Below are 25,227 nucleotides of genomic sequence, written 5' to 3' on the forward strand. Positions count from 1 at the left end.
GGGATACTTAGAGGGTATAGATACATGATGAGGTTGAAGGATAAAATGAATTCAGACTAATAATATTCCCCCACTCCTTTATCTTTAGGACAAATAAGATTTCAAGTGTGGTTACGTCTTCTTAGCCAAGATGGTCCATATAAGCATACATTCTCATTCTGTTCTAATATACTCCTTCAACATGACAAGCTTCATATTGTAGCCCCATTGCCCATTTGCTTTCTATGCTTCTCTGTTTCCCATTACTCAGTATCACAATCCCAGAATTCACTAAATGACTAGAACATTTGCCTAATTTTAACCCTTCCTGCTTGCTTAACTCTTCATAGTTTGCCTCATTCTTCATTTTCTCTTAGAACAGTGGCAATTTAGCTAAAGACCTATTGAACCTGGCTTGTACCCTTGAATACCTCTAGCTCTCCTCTTACCTCGTTTCTCTTATATCATCTCAACCAAAAGGGAAAAATTACTTTGGCCTAAAATGAAAACAACCATTATGACAACCACCATGCACATACAGCCATTGAGACATCCTTTTTTAGCTCTGTCTTGAGAGAGAAGTCCAGCAGCATGGTATGCTTAGCAGGGACTGGGAGGAGAATCATATTTGGGTAATTTATTCTTGGCATTGTGCTAGAGGAATTCTTGTTTGCATTCTCAGTGTTTGAGACAACCTTGTGATAGAGTAGGTGATATTACCACTTCCAAGCAATGAACCCAAGGGTCAGAGGAATGAGATGGCCTACTCAAGGTCACATGTCCAGTAAACTGAGATGTGGTTCTAAATCTCTGGCTCTGAAGCTCCTGTTTTCTGCACTGTACTGTGCAGCTTAGAAAGCCTGTTTGTTCTCTGGCCATTGATTCGTATAAGGAGACAGCCCTGGAAAGCCCACTTTTTTTTTTCACTAAATCTCTGAATCTCTAGAAGAATAGATGGTCTGTTTGGGGACTTGGCATTCCTTAACCTAAGCCTCACTGGCACATATTCTTGCCTTTGGCCAATCTTTGGCAGCCCAGGTTAGGCCCCCATATCCTATGAGGCTGTGTTGGGGGAGAAGGAGAGGGAGAATAAAGAAGGCCTCATGATCAAACTCTTATTGCTCAGATTGTTTTAGGACCATGTACTTACTGAAAATAAGGTAGTCAGCTCTAAGTATCAGCACTATCTAACCTATAGTCAGGCAGTTTACTATGGGACCTGGGCTTGCTTGCTGAAATTGCCTGACACTGTCCTTCTAAAGGCTAGGCATCACGACAGCACAGGGTAAAAGGAGTATCTTTGAGACACAAGTTTTCTAAACAGTTTCAAAGAATTTGGCAGTAAAGAGGTGTTGCCTCAAGTATACTTAATATTATCACGTTGAAAACAGACTCTAAAAATAAACACATTACCAGTGAAAGTATTTCATTTGATTTCCTCTGCATTTTTTGTGTGTGTCAGTGGTAAACTTTTGTTATTTGATGGAATGATAATTGAGAAGTGCATGTACACTCAGGATGTTAACTACTTACTTCTTCAGCACAGAAAGGCAACCCTACATCTCAGCCCATATGACAGTTGAACAGTATTTGGGCATGCTGTCTCTGTCCTGGTCATCTCTCTAAGAGCATATATCCCAGTACCCTTGCATTGTGCAACACATCTGTTTACTTTATAGGTGACTGCCTGGGTGTTCATCTTTGTGCTTGCAGAGGAACAAGGGGTGTGTGTACTGAGATGTTTGTGTTTAAACTGGGTTGTGGGTATTGCTTTGACCCCTGGATTTTCTTTCCCTGTAAAGGGTTCTTTCGATTCATTGTTTCAGTTCCTTGGTGTTTTCTTCATAAAACCAGGAACAACAACAGAGAACTTGGCATTTTGTTTCTTCTAATCGAAAATATTGTCAGAAGCTGACTTGCCCCCAACAATTTCTCCTTTTCCATATACCAAGCCTATTTCACATTCTTCTCCATAAAACCAAATGCCCAAAATGGTTTTGGAATAATCATAAGCATGTGAAATTTTAGCTCAAAGATTTCATTGTAACAGTTGGAGTCCATGTTACATAGAACCACACTGTTCCACCCTTTGCTCATCAAATGCAATCTGTGTACAAGTGATCATGCATTAGCATTGGGCAGCAGGCATCTGAATGTCCAAAGATGTCTTAGTAGTAAGATCTCAGGTCCAGGGACAATCTTAGGACATAAAGTGGCAAGACTAGGCAGGGAAGGATGACAATGGTGGATGGAGAGAAGCAATGTGTAAAGGAAGAGGAAACAAAGCAAGGCATTCATTTGTTTTCTACTGATCCTACTACAAAGTTCTTGCCAAGCTCCTCGGGGGTGTTCTAGCAACTGAAGAGCCCTGAGTCTTTAAGCCCTCTGGGGGCTCTTCTGGGTTTCTGATTGCTGTATGGTCACCAGCCAAGAGCTCCAACCCAATTCAGGAGGATTCCATTGGCTTTCTAATGGAATGGAACTTAACGTTGTTTTTGATAGCCTAGATTGGATGCTGATATTTAAGAAGGAAACATCTGATATCACAGATGAGTAGGCAAATTGCATACTGCTTGTTTGCCAGAGAATAGAATTAAGCACCTTCGTGATTTCACACTCCATTTCTGTCAAAACCAGGATATTGGTGGCAAATCATCCGAAAAGAGCCCACTGACTTACAGTGAGTATTGCCAAGTTCCATGCTAACCTAGTGACACGGTAGACTGGAAGGTAAAATCAAATGATGCTCTCGGAGGATGGGGATGGGGCTGGTGTTGATAATTTTGTGATCTTTTATTTTTTTTAAGACAGGATCTCACTATATAACTCAGGTTAGCCTGGAAATTACAGTGTAGCTCAGGCTGGCCTCAATTTCACAGCAGTCCTCCTGTCTTTAGCCTTCTAAGTGCTGGAATCACAAGTTTGAGCCACCACTTTGTACTTTGTACTTAAAATAAACTCCTCCAGTGAGACAGTAAAACTTCAACCACTTTTTCCTTCTGTGGACTTTTATCAAAAAGCATTCATTAAACTCCGTTGTGTGTCTAGCTTTGTGCTAAGTGCTATTGGGGATTGTAACAGGTGTCCTAAGTCATGATGCTCGTCTTTAAAGACTTTATAGTCTAATTAGCAGAGCCTACGATATAAAACAGCAGTGAGCACTAAAAATAGGAGTTCATGACAGCAGGATTGAGAAAGGCTAACATTCTTATTACCATCAACAATAGATAACACTTATTAATATTTAATATGCACCAGGTAGTGTGCTAACTACTTTACATGTATTATTTCATTTAATCCTCTCAAATACCTCTGAGATAGGCACTTTTATTATCCTTAGTTTTCGTTTGAGAAAATTCAGCTGAGATAAGGGACTTGCTCAAGGACTGCAATAAAAGATGGGGCATGGAGGGACCTGGTCACAAAGGATTGTAAAATAATATTAAGAAGTTTGGAATTTACCCTAAGGTCAGAGAGAAGCCAACTGATATTTAGCATGAAACTATTTAAAGCATGGAATTAATGTGTGTGTCGGGGGCGGGGGATTAAATTATTCTGTGTGACTACTGGATTAATAATTCTGCAGGGGAACTAGGGATATATCTTAGTGATGGACTGCTTGCTTAGCATGCATAAGACCATGAATCCAACCCTAGTATTGGGTCGGGGGAGAATGTAGCATGAAGATAAAAAACTGGAGCAGACTAGTTAGGGAATGCTGTGCTTGGTACATGATGCCCTCAGTACACATTTCTTGGATGGGTAGATTAATTTAACAAAGATGCTTTGTTAGATTTAGTGGGGTAATAATTAGAAAGGACAGAGGAAGGAATGAATTGGAGTTATACTTAGCAAGTGAAATATATGGAATGTCATGATTCATTGGATGTACAGACAAGAAAAAAGAGACAGTTCAGAACAATGAATGCCAGTGTTTCTGAGGAGTTAATCATGTGGCACTTCATTCATTACATTTAAGGACATTAGGGAAGATTTAGATTTAATGGGAAGGAGATGAGTTCAACTTTGGAAACAGTTTGTAGTGCCCATTTTTAGATAAACAAAAAAAATCCAGTAAGTAATTAAGTATATGGGTTCAGATTTTAGGAGAGGTTTGGGATGGAAGTATAGACAAGGCAAAATAAGGATCTTTTTCAGTGTAATAGACTTGTGCTTCAATTGGATTTGCTGGGCTGAAGATGGCTCAGTAGTTAAGAGCACTTGCTGTGCTTGCAGAGGACCAGAGTTCAATTCCCAGCCACCTCATTGTGGGGCTCAGAACTACCTATAACTTCAACTCCAAGGCATCCGATGTCCTCTTCTGGCTTCTATGAATATCTGCATGCACATGCATGCACACATAAACCTAATTTTTAAAAATCTTTTAAAAATTGGATTGTGCTAATGATTGCATAAGTCTTTAAACATACCCAAAGCCATTAGATTGTTGACTTAAAATGTATTGATTGTATGGGATGCAATTTATATCTCAATAAAAATAGGCAAGAAACTAGCATTCAGTGGCAATTGAAGCCTTAAAAATAGATGAGATCAGGCTGGGCATGGTGATATGCACTTGCAATCCCAGACACTTAAGAGACTTGTGGGAGGATTGAAAGCTCGAGGTCAGCCTGCCTTATTTAGTGAGACATTGTCTCAAAATAAAGTAAAAAAGGGTGTAGTTCTGTGGTAGATTGCTTGCCTCATATGTGAAAACCCTAGATAAATCCTTAATACAGGAGAAATAAAAAGAAAACCCAACCACCCATACCAAAACAAGGCAAAAATCTCAACCATGAAAACACCAAAAATCGAGTCTGCAAGAATGCCAGCATTCTAAGAATACTGGCATTTAAGATGTGTGTGAAGGAGTTGGAATGTTAGGAAGAAAACTGAGACTGGCGTCATGGAAGCTGAGGGAAGACAGACTTTCTAGAAGAAGTAAATGGGTTTTCAGTGTTTGAGATGATATGAAAACAAGTCTCTTTAAATGCCAGTGGAAATTAACCAATTGTCAGAGAGATACTGAGTGGCAGGAACAGGGAAGAGTATTAACTGCCTAAGTGAGGAACACCAAAAGAGGAGAAAATGAGATCCAGAGCGCAGGAAGAGGGTGAGCTTTCTAGAGAGACATACCCCTTTCCTTTCCCTAAAAGACAGAAGGAAGGGAAAATGGTTGAAGAGGGATGCTTGTTGGGTGTTTTGTGATATAATTTTTATTTTTTCTCTGAAGTAGGAGTGCCATGATTTTGCTGCAAACAAACATGGAGGTGCTGGGACTTGAGGTTTGAAGACTGGACTGCTGTGCTTATAGCTGGGCACCACAAAATTAAAGGGGAGTTAGTTTCTTCATAGGCCACACATGCACAAGACCGTGGAAATGAATAATGTTTTCCAAGAGGAGGCCACTGATTAGATGAGAAGAGTTTGGGAGCTTGTGGAATTCTCTACACAGCTAACTTAATCAATCTCTCTCTCTCTCTCTCTCTCTCTCTCTCTCTCTCTCTCTCTCTCTCTCTCTCTCTCTCTCTCTCTCTCTCTCCTCTTCCCCTCAATCACTATCTGAGATAGGGCCCTCATCTAGCCGGATAGTATGCAGCCAAGGATGACCTTAACTTCTGCCTCTGCCTCCCAACTGCTGGGATTGCAGGTGTGTGCCAGCTCACCCAGTTTAAATGGTGGTAGGGCTAAAACCCAGGACCTCGTGCAAGCTACGCAAGCACACTACCAACTGAGTTACATACTCAGCCCTTCCGTAAAACTTTCTTGCCACATCTGAAATGATTTTACTTTTTATAGTTAACACATTAATACACCTGACGTTATTTTAGGATATATGAGGTCTTGAAATTTACTACCAGGGAGATAGTTACTGTGTAAAGGCCATTTGTTAAAATATAAAAAGTCCTTTTCTCATTAAATGGGTGTGTTGCCTTAGTCATATATTGAGTCTTCATGTGGACTTAATCCTAATTCTATACTGTTTTCTGTCCCATTGATTTAATTTTCTATTCATCTGCCATTGCTTTATTATTTTAATTATAGTGGTTTTAACAATTGGACAGGGCATGATGGCACACACCAATAATCTTTGTACTTGGGAGGCTGAGGCAGGATCATCATGACTACACCATCAGTCTAGGATTCATAATTCAGGCCAGTCAACCCTATATAGGGAAAGCTTGTCACAAAACAAACCAGAACAAAACAAAACATATTTAGCATCTGGTATCTGTTTTCCTATTGTTTTAGATACTTGTTTTTAAATATGAAATTTAAAATACTCTTATCCAGTTATAAGTCATACTCAGTTTAGGTTGCAATTATTATCTTATTACAATTGCATATTAATTTTTGGAAGAAATATATTTTTATGATGTGAGGTTTTTCATCAAGAAACCTGATAATATATCTCTATATTTTTCAGTTGTTATTTTTGAAATCATTTCTTTAATATTTTTTTCCAAATAGATACTGTTCCCCTTTGTTAAATCGAATCCTAGGTGTTTTATAGACCTGTTGGAAATGTGTTACTTTTTCATTTTCACTTTTAAAAAGCATGTGGAGAAAAGCTTTCGATTTTGTGTGTTTTCTTGCTGTACTGATAATTTCAGATCTATAGTAAAGTAGTCTCTTGGATTACCCAAGATGCTTTTATCTTCTTTACAAAAATACACCAATTACTTCATTTTCTTTTGCCTCAACCAAACATCAAGAGCTATGATGTCAGATATTCTCACTTTGTCTGTGATTTTACTGGAAAGGGCATGTCACCTTTAGCATGTTACCATCTAGTATGGTGTTGGTGATTTGTTTTGAGCATTTTCAAGCAACTTTTTAAAAAAATTTAGAGTTTTCATTTGGTTTGACTACTGAATTTTTTTAAATTTTAGAATGTGTTACTATGATTCCATATGTTGGTAAATTTTCTAATGTTAAGTCATTCTTTTATTTCTAAAATGATACTTTATTTCTTTGTTGCCATGTTAAAATTGATTTTTAAATGCAGTTAGAATTTTTTATATATATTCAGAAGTGAAATAAATCTATAGTCTTACTATTTCTGATTATCTTTTTTGGCTTTGAGTATTGTGATATTATACTAGATTCATCAGATGCATTTGAGGTCTTTTTATCTTTATCTGTGGTTTTAAATAAATACAATGATATGGAACTAATCTGTTCTTTCAAGAGACTCTAGAATTCAGCACTCCAACTGTCTGGACCTGGAGCCTTTTAAAATCTTCATGTAACTTTCCAATCTTGAGTGAAGTTATTAGTCTCTTAATATTTTTCACTTCTTCTAAATACTACCTAAAATTAGGTAGTATTTCAATAATTTTCAACTATGTGTCATAAGTTTACATGTAATATTCCCTTGTAATTACTTTAGTATCTATCCAGTAGTGTGTTGGAACTGGCTGCCAGTTCTATGCCATTCCTTCGCATTTGGGGCTTAGTGGCTACACACTGGTGCTTCAAGTCCACCATAGTGGAAATTTTATACTATAAAAACAAGTAAGTGCTGTAAATTGTGACCAACTGTTGTATCTTTACCAGCCCACTATTTATTGTCTATAGCTATGGGCATCTCTCCCTTTTTGTTGTTACTATTGTATTTTTGTGTGTGTATGTATGTATGTATTTGTGAGACAAGATCTCACTATGTAGCAAAGATTATCCTAGAATTCTCTGCGTAGACCAGGCTGGCTTTGAACTCAGAAAATTACTTGCCTCTGTCTCTGGAGTGCTGGGATTCTTTTGTTCTTTTCCTTTTTCATTGAGCTTTGAAAGAGCCACTTTTTATTTTAGTTATGATTATAGTTATCTATGATGATTTCATTAATGTCACCTTTTTAAAAGTGAGTTTCCTCTCTTTATTTACTTTGATTTCCTTTTCCATTTTTTGAGTTAAATTGTTAATTTATCTATCATTTTATAGTCTCTTGAGTCCAATTTAGCAGTATTCAATAGATGTTTTGTATTAAGACTATGCCCTTGGGTCTAGAGAGATGGCTCAGTGGTTAAGAGCACCAGCTGCTTTTCTGGATCCGGGGTCAGTTCCCAGCACCTACATGGTAGCCAACAACCACCTGTAACTCCAGTTCCAGAGGATCTGATGCCTTCTTCTGCTTATTCCAGCCCCAAACAGACATGGTGCACAGATAGAGGTGCAAGTAAAACGTCCAAACACATAAACTTTAAAATAAGACTGTGCTCTTTAATTATTTTCTATAGAATTAACAATTTCAATTTTGATGTTTTTACAGTTATTTAAGAGCCTGTTTCTTAATTTACAAGCAGTTAAGGATTTGGAAATTTATTTTTTTGTGATTTTTAGTTCTCTTTTGCAGAATAAAGATCATAGATGATAGAGTTTTAATTCCATACTGTTTTAATGTAACTTTGTTCTTTGTGACTGAATATAAGAGAAGACTGTAAAATTTCTGTAAGCTACAAAATTCTCAACTCAACTACTATATTGATTTATTGATAGTTTTATTCAAGTATTTAAATTCTTATTTATTTGTTTGTGTATGCACATGTGTATGTGTGTGGGGATGGAGGCCAGAGGAGGATATTGGTGTCCTGCTCTGTCCCTCTTTGCCTTATCTCCTTGAGACAAGGTCTCTTTGTGAATCTGGAGCTTGCCATTGCTCAGCTAGGCTGACTGACCACTGAGCTCTGGGGCCCCAACTGTCTGTGCCCCACTCCTCAATGCTGGAATTACAGCTGTTGATTGCCCAGCCTAGCTTTTATGTGGGTGGTGGGGCTCCAAACTCAAATCTGCACCCTTACAAGCAGCAAGTGTTCTTATCTCTTGAGCCATCTCCCCAGCCCTCTTATTTATTTGTTACTTGATCTGTTTTATACTGTAGCTCTATCTTTCCCCCTTATCATTTCTCTTTGTCCTTTCTTCTACTCTTTTATAGGCTGGGGATGGAACCCTGGGCCTCTTGAACCCTAGACAAGTGTTCTATCACTTAGTTACAGCCCCAGGCTTTTTCTTATTTTTAAAATATTTATTTCCTATATGAGTAACTTTCAATTTAGAGTTATTGAATTGTGTTGTCAACAATCTCAGATTATTGAGGGAATTCATACTCTCATACCAAAAATATACCAGCAAGCAGGTGGTACTTTCTTTCATGTTTTCCTTTACCATGCAATTGCAGAATGAGATCAAATTCAGTCATTTATACCTAGCCCTTTTGGTCAACTCTCTAGTAGAATAATAGATATTGAATTCCAACTAAAGTTGAGAATAGGACCTACCAATTGGTTTAGGGTGTGTACTGACAAATATGTGTTATCCTGTAGGACTAGCCTCCTGTTATAAATATGACAGTTGAGTTTTCCAGACTTGAGTTGCTTCCATACAGAAAGAAATCAGTGAAATAAGAAATAGTTTCAATTGAACAGTTGAATGTCCTCATGTTAGACTGTCTTTCCTAATTCCTGTAACCTCTGCATTCTCCAAGTATCTCCCTTTCTGTTCTACCCAGCGATGTTCTAGTCTTCTGTCTGTCCAATGTTTGCTTCACAATTGGTTTTCTCTCTCTTTTTTTAATATCACAAAAGTTTATTTAGCAAAAAGTTTCATATGAAAATGTACCTGACCCAATTCTACACCCCAATCAAACAGTCCTTAGGGGAAGGATGTGGACTCCTCTGCTGAACAGCCATTGTTTAGACTCTTTCTAACATGTTTAGACGCTTCTAACATGATGATGCTGTTTCCTCGTATGACTACCATGCCGATGTTATTCTGTTGCCCACTAGTTGCCATTTCCACACACTCATCAATCACAAGATTCGTAAAGGGATCAAAGCCCCATAGTATTCCTTGTACATGTTGGCCACCATTTAACTTCAATGATAACTTCTTGTCCATAAATTTCTTCAGCTCAGGAGGGTGGGCCTTGCTCATGCAACCTTTCAGCAGACTCAGTACAGTGGAAAAGCCACAATTTATTTTCAATGACCTGAAATTCACAGTGCTGTGTGAATGAATGAAATACCATTTGACAAGGACCTGCATTTTTATAATGGACGAGATAAATGCTACCACCATGGTTCTCTCTCCTGCAGTATACTCCAGCATCTCTAGCCTGTGTAGTTATGGCTGCCTTTGATCTTGCTGGTTAGCCCAGGGTAGCCTCTAATTCAAAATCATCCTGCTTCAGCAAACTGAGTGCTAGGATTACTGGTGTACACCACCATGTCCCAGTTTCATTTAGCATTTTGAGACAGAGATTCCTGCAGCCCAGGCTGAACTGGAGCTCATTTTTAGCCAAGACTAGCCTGAACTCCTGACCCTCCTTCCATTGCCTCCCAAGTGCTGGGATGATGGGCACAATCTACCATGTCCAGCTCAATGTTTTTTTTTTAAAGACAATAGAAACAGTGCATAGCGCAAATGAGTGTTTCTATTTTTCCACTCTAAAACATGATGATTATTCAAATATGTGTGGCCTTTGAAAATCCAATACCAAATTCTTCTTCATATATACCAGATTACAATAAATCAACTGCAAAGGTACTTCTTTATATAACTGGTGAAGATAAACTATGGAACAGGCATTAGATTCTAGTATTAAGAAATTGTGTCAATCCTTATGCAATAAAACATATTTTTGAGGTGTCAACTAAAGTAGTGGGGAATGAAATCATTTCTTGCTTTGAAATACTGCAGCAAAAAGGGAAAAGAACAAATCGAACCAACAGAAATGTTGATGGCTTTTGAAGCTAAAGGGTTTCATCATGCTGTCTAGCTTTAGATGTGCTTCGACAATTTCACAACAAAACTGTTGAAGATGGCAGTAATGTTTTCACTGCAACCAGTTAAAAACTGTCAAAATGTATAAGGAAAGCATTTTAAAGCTTTCCTTACCCTCTTGTCAGTCAAACTCCATAGTTCTTACATTTTTTTTTTTTTTTTGGTTTTTCGAGACAGGGTTTCTCTGTGTAGCTTTGCGCCTTTCCTGGAACTCACTTGGTAGCCCAGGCTGGCCTCGAACTCACAGAAATCCGCCTGGCTCTGCCTCCCGAGTGCTGGGATTAAAGGCGTGCGCCACCACCGCCCGGCAGATCTTACATTTTTTAATCAAAGTCCTGTATCACCACTCCAGTACTAGCTCAGTTTTCTCCTATGCCCACTGTACCTTCCTTTGTGCCCATTGTTTAACACCCTCCATTGCGGAGAATTTGATAACAGAGAAATAGCTAGGTACAGGCTAAACCACATTGACAGTCTAAAACTAGCCCATGGGAAACTGGATAGTAGTAGCTCTGTCCTTTGCTAGAAAGTCTGTTTGGAATATGGCTCTGAGGACATGAGATCTGAACTTGGTAAGAAATCACAGACGTGAAGTATCATCATTTATTCAAATCAAAGTAAGTGAGTAAGTTAGCTCCCTACCCAAATAAGGGCAACCCAAACTTTCTGGTTCTAGCTTATTAAGTGGAAGAAGGCTGATTTATCTGGTTTTATAGCGTGGCAGTAATGTCTGAGTAATAGCTTAAACTTTTAAATTATTTAGAAACATGTTCTCATGTTCAAGTACATGAGTGTGTGTGTGTGTGTGTGTGTGTGTGTGTGTGTGTGTGTGTGTGCACGTGTGTGCATGCCCCCCCCACGTGTGTGTACACCAGATGTAGGCTCCCAGTGTATGCCAAATAACTACGAAAAGATTATGGAGAACTGAGGGATAGTTCACTGGACACAGTGCTTGCTGTGCAAATGGGAGGGACAGAGTTCAGAACCCCAGAACCCACCTAAAAGGTGAGAAGTCATGGTAGTTAACTGTAATCCCACCACTCAGGAGGCAAAGACAGAGGATCCCTGGAACAAGCTAGCTAGCTAGACTAGCCAGAATTGGCAAACTCTTGGTTCAATGAGAGACCTTGTCTCAAGAAAAAAACATGGAGAGCAATTGAGGAACGCACCCAGTATGAACTTCAGAACTCCACACTCCCCCATGTGCACCCACACACATATAAGAATGTACACACACATGTGAACATGGACACACACATTTGTAATATACATTTTTAAAAAGTTATGAGAGCAAACATTTTCAGTGATAAAACCAAAGCTGAAATGTGAGCCACCCTGTGTTACAGTAAGACAAGTAGGATCATGAATCAAAGCCTGAATGTCAGCTTTGGGCAAAAGAAGTGTTGCCTGTTTTCAATCCAGCACAGCAAGTTGGAGTGAGAGAGGAACGGGGAAGGCAAACCATATTTATTTAACTCCTACTGTGTACTAGGCACTGCAAGGTCCCTATCTCTATTAGTTCATTTGTTTTTCCCAACTGCTTCTGAGATAGTTAGTGTTATTTCTGTTTTGCAGGTCAGAAAGATAAGCTCAGAGATAAGTGACTTGTTCAAGGTCATCGGTCTTGTAAGTTTCAAAGTTGGGATCCAGACAATCCTACTTGACTTCAAATACGGAGCTCTTTCTACTTGCCTCTGCTGCCTCCTGGGGTAGAAAAAAAAAGTGCTAATAAAACACAGAAACAGCACATGAAAATCCTCAAAAGAAAGAGGGGCAGTTTTCCCAAATAATAGTTTTAGCTACAAAGAGCATGATCAAAGGGCAGGACAGCTTTGATGGTTCCAATGGTACGTGGGTGAGCTGGGGATGTAGTTACATTGCTAGAATTGCCTGCCTAGTGTGCACAAATTCTTGGGTTCAATGTCCAGCACCGAATAAGATCCTAGTACTTGGGAGGTAGAGGCAAGAGGATCAGAAGTTTAGGGTAATCCTTCACTACACAGTGAGTTTGAGCTCCCACTGGGCTACGATACCTTGTCTCCGGAAAAAAAAAAAAAGGAAAAGAAAAAGAAAGAATGGGAACATAGATGTCTGTTTTGGAATTAGGCAGCCCAGCTTGTGTTGGAACCAACACTTGCTAGCTTACGTGATTTTGATAGTTCACTTTGCCACTCTGGATCTCAGTTTTATCATCCATAAAATGCAGGCATTAGTATCTGCTCCATATACCTCATGGATGTTATGAAGATAAATATAGACATGAAATATCTCCATGATGATTCTACAGAACTGTTAATCTCCCCATGCTGTCACTAGGTAGATATAGGTGAATAAGGTTAAGGATGTAACTAAGGACAAATTTGTATGGAAAAGAAGCTCTATAAAGGTAGGCTTTTGGTTAGCAACTATTGGGGTAGGGAGATACACGTTTACTTGCCTTGTCCTACTGGTGGTAGTTCAGAGAGTTATGTAATATGAGCATTATACACACAAATACACATATATGGACACAAATACATATATATGGCTTTTCACCGCAAGGCAACAGCCTGTGGGATCCCTGGGTAAGCCTATGTTATCCTGTGACTCTGGTGGCACTTTTATAGTACCAGAGTTGCTGTTATTTTGATAATCAATCCTCCTTCCTACCCCAATGCCAGGCAGGCTAATAGGTGGTTTCCCTGCTATGCTACATAGAATGGAGATTGAATGGGGAAGGTATACATTCATTGATGTGTTACCAAGTATTTTTAATGAGCCTCCTGTATGTATATAGATATGTACTCTGCTTGCAGCTCAGAGCACAGAACAGATGGAATCCCCTCCCTCCAGAAACACCATAGAGGAGACTAAAGCTGAATGCAATTGCAGTATTATATTTTTTTGTAAGTAAGAGAATATGTTAGTTACCTTTCTTTCTTTGACACCTATTTCTTCTAGATTCCAGCTAATATCTTTTGGCCTCAGAGCCTGGGGATTGTGTTAATTATGGGGTAGCCCAGAGCAGAAAAACAAGTTCGTACCATCCAAATTCCTTTCTAGCTAACCATATGAAATGTAATTGGTGTTTTGTCAGAAATCAGTCGTTGACCTCCCTCCTGGCATAGCCCTTTTGCTCTGAATAATAATAGTAAATAGGTAATGGTGTGGTTCCTAGTAGGGAGAGAGTGAATCCCTCTTGGCATTGACCTTTTGTTCTGAACGATGATGAGAAGTATGATGGCGTGGCAGTAGGGAAAGAGTCTATCTTATTTTTAGAGGCAGATCTAACCCTGTCCTACAGCTTGGAGGTCACTGCATTTGAGAATGAGATCAAGAGGTGTAGATGTAGAAAGAGTAAGAGAAGGGACCTAAGAAATCTCAGGGAAAAACAAATCATGCACGGCCCACTATGTTCCAGAAAACAAAGCAGATTATATTTTGAAACTGAATAAAAGTAATTCAAATGATAAAACAGTACTTGCTTGATTCTGCAGTTGTTGTAAATTCTATACCAGTAGGAGTCACTGTTATCATCATTGATGTAGTGGTAAAATAAGACAAAGCAAAAGAAAACTGACACTTAGCATACATTAGAAAATATATAAGATGATTTAATTACATCATTTAATAAACATATACAAACCCTCTGAGACTAGGTATTGGTATTGTCCTCTATAGAGGAGGAGAAACTGAGGCCACTTCTTGTTAGAGAGGCTTAATACTTAGCAGTATGTTTTGCTTTAAGGAACATTTTTAAAAATCCATTTCCAATTTTAATTGAATTTTGTTTTTTAGTTTGTCACCCCAGGATTTCCAGGGAACCTTTCTTCCTTTACATTGTCCTTAGAAGCCAGGTGGTGGTGGCGCACGCCTTTAATCCCAGCACTCGGGAGGCAGAGCCAGGCGGATCTCTGTGAGTTCGAGGCCAGCCTGGGCTACCAAGTGAGTTCCAGGAAAAGGCGCAAAGCTACACAGAGAAACCCTGTCTCGAAAAAAACAAAACAAAACAAAACAAAAAAAAACCAAAACATTGTCCTTAGAAACTTTCACTAAAACATGTTCTGGATGATGTGCACATATGTATGTATGTATATATGGACAGACAGCGATATATTAGTATAGATCTGATTCTTTTTCTCTTTTTTTTTTGGTTTTTTGAGGCAGGGTTTCTCTGTGTAGCTTTGCGCCTTTCCTGTATCTCGCTCTATAGACCAGACTGGCCTCGAACTCACAGAGATCTGCCTGCCTCTGCCTCCCGAGTGCTGGGATTAAAGGTGTGCACCACCACTGCCCAGCCTGATTTCTTTTTTTTCATCATTAATAAAATTGTATTTTTTTTATACTTTTAGCTTTCTGACATCTCTCCATTCTTCTACAGGCTTTCCCTGTCATTTCTAAGCATTTAAATAGGAAACTAAACCTTAATATTTCATACCATTATAAAAATGCTCTTTTATTTTATTTTTTTATAAATATTTTTATTTTATAATTAATTTAATTTTACATATCAGCCACGGATTCCCCTGTCCTCCCTCCTCCCACTACCCAGCCTTCCCCCCACCAGTTCACCCCCCCATTCCCACCTCCTCCAAGGCAAGGTCTCCCCTGGGGATTCAGCTCAGCCTGGTAGACTCAGCAGAGACAGGTCCAGTCCAGTCCCCTCCTCCCTGCACCAAGGCTGAGCAAAGTGTCTCAGCATAGGCCCTAGGTTCCAAAAAGCCGGCTCATGCACCAAGGACAGGTCCTGGCTCCACTGCCTGGGGGCCTCCGAAACAGTTCAAGCTCATCAACGGTCTCACTTATCCAGAGGGCCTGGTCCAGTTCCGTGGGGGCTCCTCAGCTCTGGTTCACAGCCTGATTCTTTTTCTTAGCTCATCCCCATAAGTGCACTAGTCTATCCTACCATATGAAGTAGTTGAGACCTTTGCAAATATGTCTTCAAGACAGATTTGTCTTTTGTCACAGACTTGGAGACTATTCTGAGACTTCCTATGTCAGTGATGTGCTCAAACACAACTCCTCAGGTTCTTGTCCTTGGGGCTCTGCCCTGGTCTTTCTCTATCCTCTCTCTTTACTCTTGACCTGACTGACCCATGTAGCTTAGAGGAATGTGCTTTCTGCTTTAGCTGATTTCATTTTTCTGCTTGGGTTTTGTTTTTTCTGGTGATTATCTGCCTTTTCTGAACATGGAACAAGGACTTTGGTTTTTGTCATCTGAAATCCACTGATTCTGAAAGAATCACTTCTTTCTCTGAATAATTCCCTTCTTGTCCTTAGGTGTTAGACTTTGAATTTCCCTGGACCTTCTAGTAGAGATTGTTGGCTCTGAATGTGTGTAGGGAATATTTGGATGCTGTATCCTTCTTCTGGAGACAAAGGTCTTGGGGAAGAATGCTTATGATAGATGTGAGTACAAAGAGCATCTAAATTTTCCCTGCAGCTCAGTCTGAGACAAAAGGTATAAACTTTTCTTCACTTGCCATGCCTTTCCCTCCTTCTATCATTCTGGAAATCACAGGCAGGACAGCTTTGGATAAAGCTTAACTAGAAGTCAGACGCTGTTTCTGGTACTGCCACTGCCACCCATAAGCTTCCTGAACTCAGGCAGAACAGCATGTGCACACCTCTACTACCTGTTGTACTGCAATTTCCTGATCATACACATCTCATGTGTTGAACTATCAGCTTCCTGAAGGTGGTGGCCATGACTTTGCTATAGTCATTTTGAAAACTACAATTCCTAACAGTTCTTTCTGATCCATTCTGGCACCCCTCTACCATCCATTTCCTATATACTGTCTGAAGGATTGGGCTTTCTAAAATGCAAATGCATCATGTCACTTCCCTTCCACAAAGACAAAAGTGATTCCTCATTGCACTTAAAAAGATTTATAAGACCCATTATGATCAGGACTTTGTTTCCCTAATTTATGTTACTAGTTTGTTTTTTAGCATCTGCACTTTGTGTTTTGTTCACCAATTTCAAACGAACTTAAGTGTATGTTTACCTTTGGCCAGGCACTTGGAGTACAATGATGAGGATAGAACGTGTCCCCACAGGAGTTAAACTGTTTTTCTTTTCTTCTGGCTGACCGTTTGTCCCATAGGGCTCTGTTCAAGTGTCTTTCTGCCCCAGGAAGCTATTCCCCATGCCCCATGCATCTTTTTAGTTTAGGTGCCTCCCTTCTCTGTGCCCAGAGTACCCTAAACATACTTTTGTCTCAGCACTTCTGTGTAATAATATTTCTGTCCATCAGGCAAAACTGTAAGAATAAAGTATTCTGTACTCCTTTAAAACTTTTTTTATTCTTCTCTCATACAATACATCCTGACCATAGCTTCCCCTGCCCCCCACTTCTCCCAGTTCCCCCCACCTCCCCTCTCTCCCAGGTCCACTCCCCTGCCCCATCTCTGTCGGAGCCTGCCAACAGTCAGCTGGGTATTTGGGTGAGAGTGTGTGGATTGTAGAAACAATGAAAAAGACAGAAAAGTGTCGAGAGGTCTCCCGGTCAATGCCGGACAGTCCCGAGTTTATTTCACAGCCAGCTTATATACAGTTTTGAAGGACAGAGGTAGAACAATGCACAGCACACACATTCAGCCACCATCTATCCTGTCCTTGCGTCAAGGAATAGGCAGTTTCTTTTTCTATCTTAATATACCTCTGGCTGGCATCAGTAACCTGCATCCAGGTAGTGTTTTCCTTCTTGTGGGCTAATCAGGACTTTCTCACAGCCCTTCAAGGACACTCTGTGGGCTAATCAGAACTTTCTCACAGCCCTGGAGCAAACAAGCCTGAACTCTCTTGACTCAGAATAGACTTCAGATTCAAACTGGGAAACTGAGTCAGTTGTGGGCTCCCACAATTCCTCCCTTTTTATTTATTGTAAGACTCCACTGAGTCTCTCAGATGACCATGCCTGTCTTAGGTGTTTCCTTACCACAGTCCAATCTTACCCATCATGGGAGCGTGAATTCCATTGTTCACATCCTGTCTTAGGTTGAAAGGAGGCAAAGCAAACTTACCTGTCTTTGGCTGCCAGCCTCTGGTGTTGAGTCAGAGGAATGTGCAGAGTTTTACTCTGTGGAGTTCTGAGCCCAATCTCCATAACGAGTTCAAAATCAGCTTGAGAATCATCGGCAAACAGATTATGCCTACTAAGTAAGACACATGCTCCAGTACCTACAACACTACTCAAGAGCGAAGTAGATGATGACCATGATGGGATCGCCCCTTTAAATTGTTCTAAAATATCTTCTGCTGTGTTAGCTGCATCAAAATCCAATTTAGCCTTTTTCATTTCTATAATCTCTTGATGTAATTTAGCCAAATCAAAGGATTCATTAGAATCATGCCAAATTCCTTTAAGATGTGCCTTAACCCTTTTTCATCCAATAGCACTTTCATTATACACAGAAGATGTAACACAAATCCACTCATAATTACAATGACATTTCAAATGTTCTCTAGTTTTCAGGCTTTGGAGTTCATCTCCCAAAAATTGTACCACATCATACAAAGCATTCAATTTATGTTCCATTTTCACATCTATATCTTCTTAAGTCTCTAATGTCATAGAAACGTTCATAGACAATTGATGAACAGACTCTGTTGTCTGGATGGATTGAGACAAAGGCATTGAAGCAACAGTAGTAGTTGCAAGCATAATAACAAGAACTGTAATTCCTGCTACAACTAATCCAGCAACATGCTTTTGTCTGCTTAAAGCTTTATTTTTCTCAATCACTTGTAACCCTTTATCATCAAACCGTGGATCGCTCATATATATTGGCAATATTACAAAAGAAAGTTGTTTTAACACCATTACATGAATACGGTTATCCATTTGAGAAATACAATTGATTAAAATACAATTAAGACATGATACATTAAACATAGAACTGTAGCTGGTGGTTTCTCTCTGGGTCCCGCCAAGCCCCTGCAGTCCCATAGCCCACTTATAAAATAAACACACAGACGCTTATATTATTTAAACTATTTGGCCTAATGGCTCAGGCTTCTAGCTAGCTAGTTCTTCTATCTTAAATTAACCCATATCTATTAGTCTATAAGTTGCCACATGGCTCATGGCTTACCGGTACCTTACATCTTGGCTTGTCATGGCGGTGGCTGGCTGCATCTCTCTGCCTCAGCCTTCCACTTCCCAGAATTCTCCTCTCTGCTTGTCCTGCCTATACTTCCTGCCTGGCTACTGGCCAATCAGTGTTTTATTTATTAACCAATCAGAGCAATACATTTAACATACAGAACATCCCACAGCATTCATAGAAATATTTGCTTCACCGACTAAAAGAACATAGGGCATTTTGACACAAGCTAAAACAGTTCCTTTCAAAGGAAAAACAGGTTTCAAGTGACTGGAATGCCCTGCAACTGTTCCTATGGCAGCAGCAAGTTTCCAAACATAAATTTGTGGAGATCCAGTACTGGAATACCAAATTCCAATTGACAGTCCTTGGTCCCAAGATTCTGCTGTAGACACTGTATAAGAGTCACTATAATTGTCCTGATTTCCAGACCAATCAAGACTATATTGCTGTGTCCATGTGATGTTATATTTTAAAGAAATAATGCCAGTACATCGTCTCCATAACAAAGTTCTGTTAGACTCTTGCAGTTCTTTTGTGCATGGAGGAAATTGTTGAGGGGGTGAAATATTACTTATCCAATTACCTTGAGGAAGCAATCCAAGACATCCCTCCAAAGTAATATTTTTTGCAAAATGTACAGGAATCCCTTTAACAATATCCCATATAAGAAAATTGTGAGCAATCTGGAACTCTTGGGTTGCAAGTCCATCTAAAAGCCTGGTATCATTAATTGCAACCACAATTTCTTTTCCTTCCCAAGTTGCAGGATGTAAAATTGGTGGATCAGGAACATAGGCCCAATAGGTCTCACTCTGGCATCTCTGGATGGTCATCAGCAACATCAGGATCAGCATCTCTCTGCTCCATACACCGCACCAATCTTTCAGGCAACCAATGAGTTTCATTTTCATCCTGTGAGAAAACATAAACATGCCCTCATCCCCATATTTAAACAGGGTTGGGGCCCTTCCATAAGCCAGTACAAGGATCTTTACATTTAACTTGAGCAAATTTTGTGGTGGTGACTTCATGCCAAAAATCAATCAGCTGCAGATTTTCCAGTAGCGTATACATTTAAAACATTTTTAAAAACAAATAAGGCATGATTCAAAGCATTATGTAGTAACTAGGGGTATAACTCTCCCTTCTTTTTCTTTCTTTTTTTTTTTTTGAAGTTGCATTTTGAGATTGTCATAGGTTTGCTCAAAAATACTTGTCCTTGAGGATTATAAGGAATACCTTTTTTATGTTCAATTTGCCATTGAGAGCAAAAATTGATAAAAAGCTTTACTAATTTATCCAGATCCATTATCAGTTTTTAATAACTTTTGGTATCCCCATATAGGAGAAACATTTCAGGCAATGAGCAATTACATGCTTAGTAGCCTCCATTGAAAATCCTGAATAAGTATCAATTGTCACATGCACATATTTCAATTTTTGTAATATGAGTGACATCCATTTGCCATAAATGATTAGGAAGACAACCTCAAGGATTTACTCCAAAGTGTGGTACAGTCAAATATTGAGGACACGTAGCACATTTCTTAACGATTTGGTGAGCAGTTTCTCTTGTTAAACCAATTTGTTTTGTTAAGTTTTTACTATTTTGATGATATAAAGCATGCGATCACTGAGCAAGCTCAACTTGAGATAAAGTGATCAACTGAATAAATTTATCAGCTAAAGCATTACCTTCAGCCAATGGACCAGATTTAAATGTGCTCTAATATGTTCTACAAAATGTGGCAATTTTCTTAAATGAATTGCCTCCTGAATTTGTTGAAATAATATTCTTATTTGCTCATTAATAGTTTTAATATAAGAAACAGTTTCTATAACTTAAAGAACTCTACAAATATATTGACTATCTGTATATAAATTAAATAAATTATCTTTAAGAACTTGAAAAACCAACAGCTCAACTCAACAACTTGAGCTGAATCAGGAGTAGTTTGAACTACATATCCTTCACCATTAATCACATAAGCTGCTTTCCCATTAGAAGAACCATCAGTAAAAAACAAAGCAGCAGCCAGGCGGTGGTGGCGCACGCCTTTAATCTCAGTACTCGGGAGGCAGAGCCAGGCGGATCTCTGTGAGTTCGAGGCCAGCCTGGGCTACCAAGTGAGTTCCAGGAAAAGGCGCAAAGCTACACAGAGAAACCCTGTCTCGAAAAAGAAAAACAAAAAAACAAAAAAACAAAGCAGCATCTTTTACTGGAGTATATATTAATACTTTAGGAAAAAGAAATGAATGCATCTGAGCAAACTATAATAGTTGATCAGCAGGATAATGATTATCAATTTGACCCAAAAACTGAGCAAAAGAAATTGCCCAATAATCATTATTTTGAAATAGCCAATCAGTTCGTTGTTTAGTAAATGGAACATTTATTACATTTGGTTCCTTTCCAAAATACCTTCTAGAATCAGGCCTATTCCATTTTCCTGTGGCTCCTGCTTCTCATGGCCATCACCTGGCAAAACTGTTAAGATCCATAACCCTCAGCTGTTTCCCATGATCACTCTATGTCCTTAAGTCCATTATCATCTGGGAGACTCTTAAATTGCAAAGTTTACCTGCCAGAGCAAGGTGCATCCTTGTGTATAAAAGCACTGAGGTGCAGCTTTAATAGTTCACATGCCCTCTGACCGTCTACAACTTACCATTTACCTTCAGGTCACACCTTTTACTATGTTTCCTTTTCTGGTTCAGCCAGACATAGACGAATTCCTTTTTTCCCCTTACCTAACATTATTTCCGTCTTTCACCTTCTCTTGCTTTTCAGACAACATGCAAATTTTCATTAAAGTTCTTTTCCTTGTGGTTTCTTCCCAGTAGTTTAGAACATTGCATAGGTGTAACATTCCAAACAAGAATAGAAACATATAGATATATACATATATCATAACAAAAAACTTACTTTACATTAATATATTAAAAACCTGTATCAATGTGAAACATTTCAGATTAGCAGAAGTTTTTCTTATCTTAATCAATAATGATTTGTAATTAATTCTCTTAAATGATGACAAGTATTTGTAACCCATTGAACTCAAATGACCAGAATTCATGTATTTTTCTTTTCCTGTGGAGGCAAAAGCATAATTTTTTTCCCAAAACATCTGAGTATGCAGGCTGGTAATTCAACATTTTTTTCAAGCAGTATCAGGACAGAGAAGGGTTAAAGTGGGTTAAAGTTGGAAGTTGCTGGCCAGCAGAAGAGTCCTTGACATTATCACAGTGAAGAACTTGGCTTAGGAAGGAAAGGAGGCACAGAGTGTGTCCTTGGCTGCCAGTGTTCCTGAAAAAAAAATTGTTTTGTTAACTTCTCTGACTATAATAATTAACAATTAACATCAGATTCTCTTTTCGACGTTTGTTCAGCTTGCTAATTGTAGGAATGAACTCCCTGCCACTTCATCTACAGCTTCCGTCTCTGCCTCTTCTGCTCCGAAAATGCATACCCCCCCCCCCCCCTCTGAGAGCTGCTGGCTGGCTGCAGGCTTCTCCTGCTGGCCAAGACCAGCTCCACGCATGCTGCGGGCCTCATAGCAAGACGAGGGAGGCAGCCCTTGCCATGCCTCTCTCTCCTTCTCTTCCAGGAAAACGAGAAAGATTAGTAGACAGAAACAAGAAACAATGACATAGACATAAGCACCGTTACTTCAGCACTGAGAGGATGGCCTCACTTACGGTTAGCTAGTCTCTTCTAATAGATGGCTTCTCTTGCAATATGCAAATCACACCTGGCAGGAGCTACCTTTTTATCTCAGTTTAGTTGGGGGATCCAGTCCCCTTAAACACTTGGAACAGAACAGTAACATAGTAACAGATCAAGACAAAGAGTGCTCACATTTACATTTACCAGCTGCAGTGAACAGATCTGAAAGTGAGACATTGGGCTAATGGTTTGAGGTCACGACACACTTAATCTCTCCAGATGCACCGGTCATAGTCGGGAATGGAGGTGGGGGAGAATCTTGAGGTGTGAGAGAATCTTCATTATAATACTTAGCAGCCTCTTCCTTTAATTCTGCTTCATTGCCAAAATCTAACTGGTCATTATCATCAAATAACTTTGTAAAAGCATCCACATAAAGCCTTCTCTCTGACAGAGCAGAATGTTTAGTTTCAGTTTTATTTCGTTCAGGAAACACTTTATGCCTTTCAGGACTAAGTTGTCCTGAATGAGTGTCCAGAGACTGAAAATATCTGTTGTAAGTTTTTCTGACCATGCTTATCATAATACTGCTGTATCTTAACTCCAATATGTTTTACAAATTCTAAAAATTTACACAGTTGCTTATGTCCTACTTTAGTACCTCTAGCCTTTAAGGTATTTTTAAGTAAATGTACAAACAGCTGTATTCTATTTCCTTAGCCCATACTTATTTTTACCCTTATTCACGAATTTTTTTTTACCACGCATCTGCTTTTTTATTTACACTTATTACTTTTACTCTCGAGTTAACTCACACAGCTTCCACTTTTTTCAAGTGCACTCCTTTTTCTTCTGTGGTGTCCATCACGGACTCCTCCATACCTGCCCCCTCGCTGGGCACCACTTGTCAGAGCCTGCCGACAGTCAGCTGGGTAGCTGGGTAAAGGCATGTGGATTGAAGAGACAGTGAAGAAGACAGAAAAGAGTTGAGAGGTCAATGCCGGACAGTCCCGAGTTTATTTCACAGCCAGCTTATATACAGTTTTGAAGGACAGAGGTAGAACAATGCACAGCACAGACATTCAGCCACCATCTATCCTGTCCTTGTGTCAAGGAGCAGGCAGTTTCATTTTCTATCTCGATGTACCTCTGGCTAGCATCAGCAACCTGCATCTAGCTAGATAGTGTGTTCCTTCTTGTGGGCTAATCAGGACTTTCTCACAGCCCTGGAGCAAACAAGCCTGAACTCTCTTGACTCAGAATAGACTTCAGATTCAAACTGGGAAACTGAGTCAGTTGTGGGCTCCCACACATCTCCCCCCTGAAAAGAGCAGGCCTCCCAGGGACGTTGAATGAACATAGCACAACAAGATACAATAAGGCCAGGCACAAACCCTCACATCAAGGCTGGATGAGACAACCCAGTTGGAGAAAAAGAGCAGGCAAAAGAGTCAGAGACACCCCCACTCCCACTATTAGGAGTCCCACAGGAACACAAAGCTACACAACTATAACATACATGCAGAGGACCTAGCACAGACCAATGCAGACTCTGAGATTGCCGCTTCACACAGAGAGCCCCTATGAGAACTGCTTAGTCAATTACTTGTGACCTTGCTCTACTGGTGCCCTGCTCAACCTCTCTGGCTTCTATAATTTCTCCTCCCCAGCTTCTGTGGGGTTCCCTGAGCTCCAAGGGGAGGGACCCGATGGAGACCTCCAATCTGGGCTCTCTCTTCGCCTAATGTTTGGCTATGGGTCTCTGCATCTGCTCCCATCAGCTGCTGGAGGCAGCCTCTCTGATGATGGGTGTACTAGGCACCAATCTATGATTATAGCAGAACACCATTAGGAATAATTTCATTGATTTTTTTCCAGTTGTGGTTGATTCTACCCCAGGTCTCTGGGCTATCCAGCTTCCAGTTCCTGGCCATCCAGAAAGTGTCAGGCATGGGATCCCTCTCCTGGCCTGGGCCTCAAACTAGACCAGTCATTGGTTGGCCACTCCCACAAGTACTGGCCACTGTTGCTCCAGCACATCTTGCAGGATAGATTGTAGGTCAAAGGTTTTGTGGCTGAGTTGGTGTCCCAGTCCCGCTGTAGGAAGACTTGCTTGGTTACAGGAGATGGCCTGTTCAGGCTCCATATCCTCCATTACTAAGAGTCTTATTAGGGTCACCCTCATAGATTCCAGGGAGTTTCCATTGCACTAGGTTTACACACAATCTCCCAAATGCCCTCCAGTTCCAGTCGTCCCTCCCCATACTCTCTCCCCATCCCTCCCCATATTCTCTCCCCATCCCCACAACCCAGTCCCTTCTATTCCCATCCTCACTTGCCCAGTCCACCTGCAAAATCTATTCTATTTCCCCTTCCCAGGGAGATCCATGCATCCCCCTCAGAGCCCTCCTTGTTACTTAGCCTCTCTGGGCCTATGGATTGTAGCATGATTATCATTTACTTAACAGTTAATGTCCACTTAAAAGTGAGTACATAGCATGTTTGTCCTTCTGGGTCTGGGTTACCTCACTCAGGAGGATTTTTTTTCCTAGTTCCATCCATTTGCCTGCAAATTTCATGATGTCATTTTTTTTAAACTGCTGAGTAATATTCCATTGTGTAAATGTGGGAAAAGATTTTCACCAACTCCACATCTGATAGAGGACTAATATCCAAAATGTATAAAGAACTCAAGAAACTAGACATC

General features: G+C 39.8%; 2 protein-coding genes across 4 annotated transcripts in view; one reads left to right on the forward strand and one right to left on the reverse strand.

Moving 5' to 3' along the window:
• Mid2 (midline 2) overlaps positions 1-25,227 on the forward strand; it is a 112,153-nt gene that overhangs the window by 36,702 nt on the left and 50,224 nt on the right. The gene's annotated exons all lie outside the window — the stretch shown is intronic.
• LOC128109663 (small nuclear ribonucleoprotein G-like) lies at positions 9,080-10,480 on the reverse strand. Its single transcript, XM_052736873.1, has one exon. The coding sequence runs from the start codon at positions 10,082-10,084 to the stop codon at positions 9,629-9,631; it is 456 nt and encodes a 151-aa protein (XP_052592833.1). The 5' UTR covers positions 10,085-10,480; the 3' UTR covers positions 9,080-9,628.

Source organism: Peromyscus californicus, unplaced genomic scaffold (assembly GCF_007827085.1).
Source record: "Peromyscus californicus insignis strain IS unplaced genomic scaffold, ASM782708v3 Scaffold_10__1_contigs__length_136768540, whole genome shotgun sequence".
Taxonomy (NCBI): domain Eukaryota; kingdom Metazoa; phylum Chordata; class Mammalia; order Rodentia; family Cricetidae; genus Peromyscus; species Peromyscus californicus.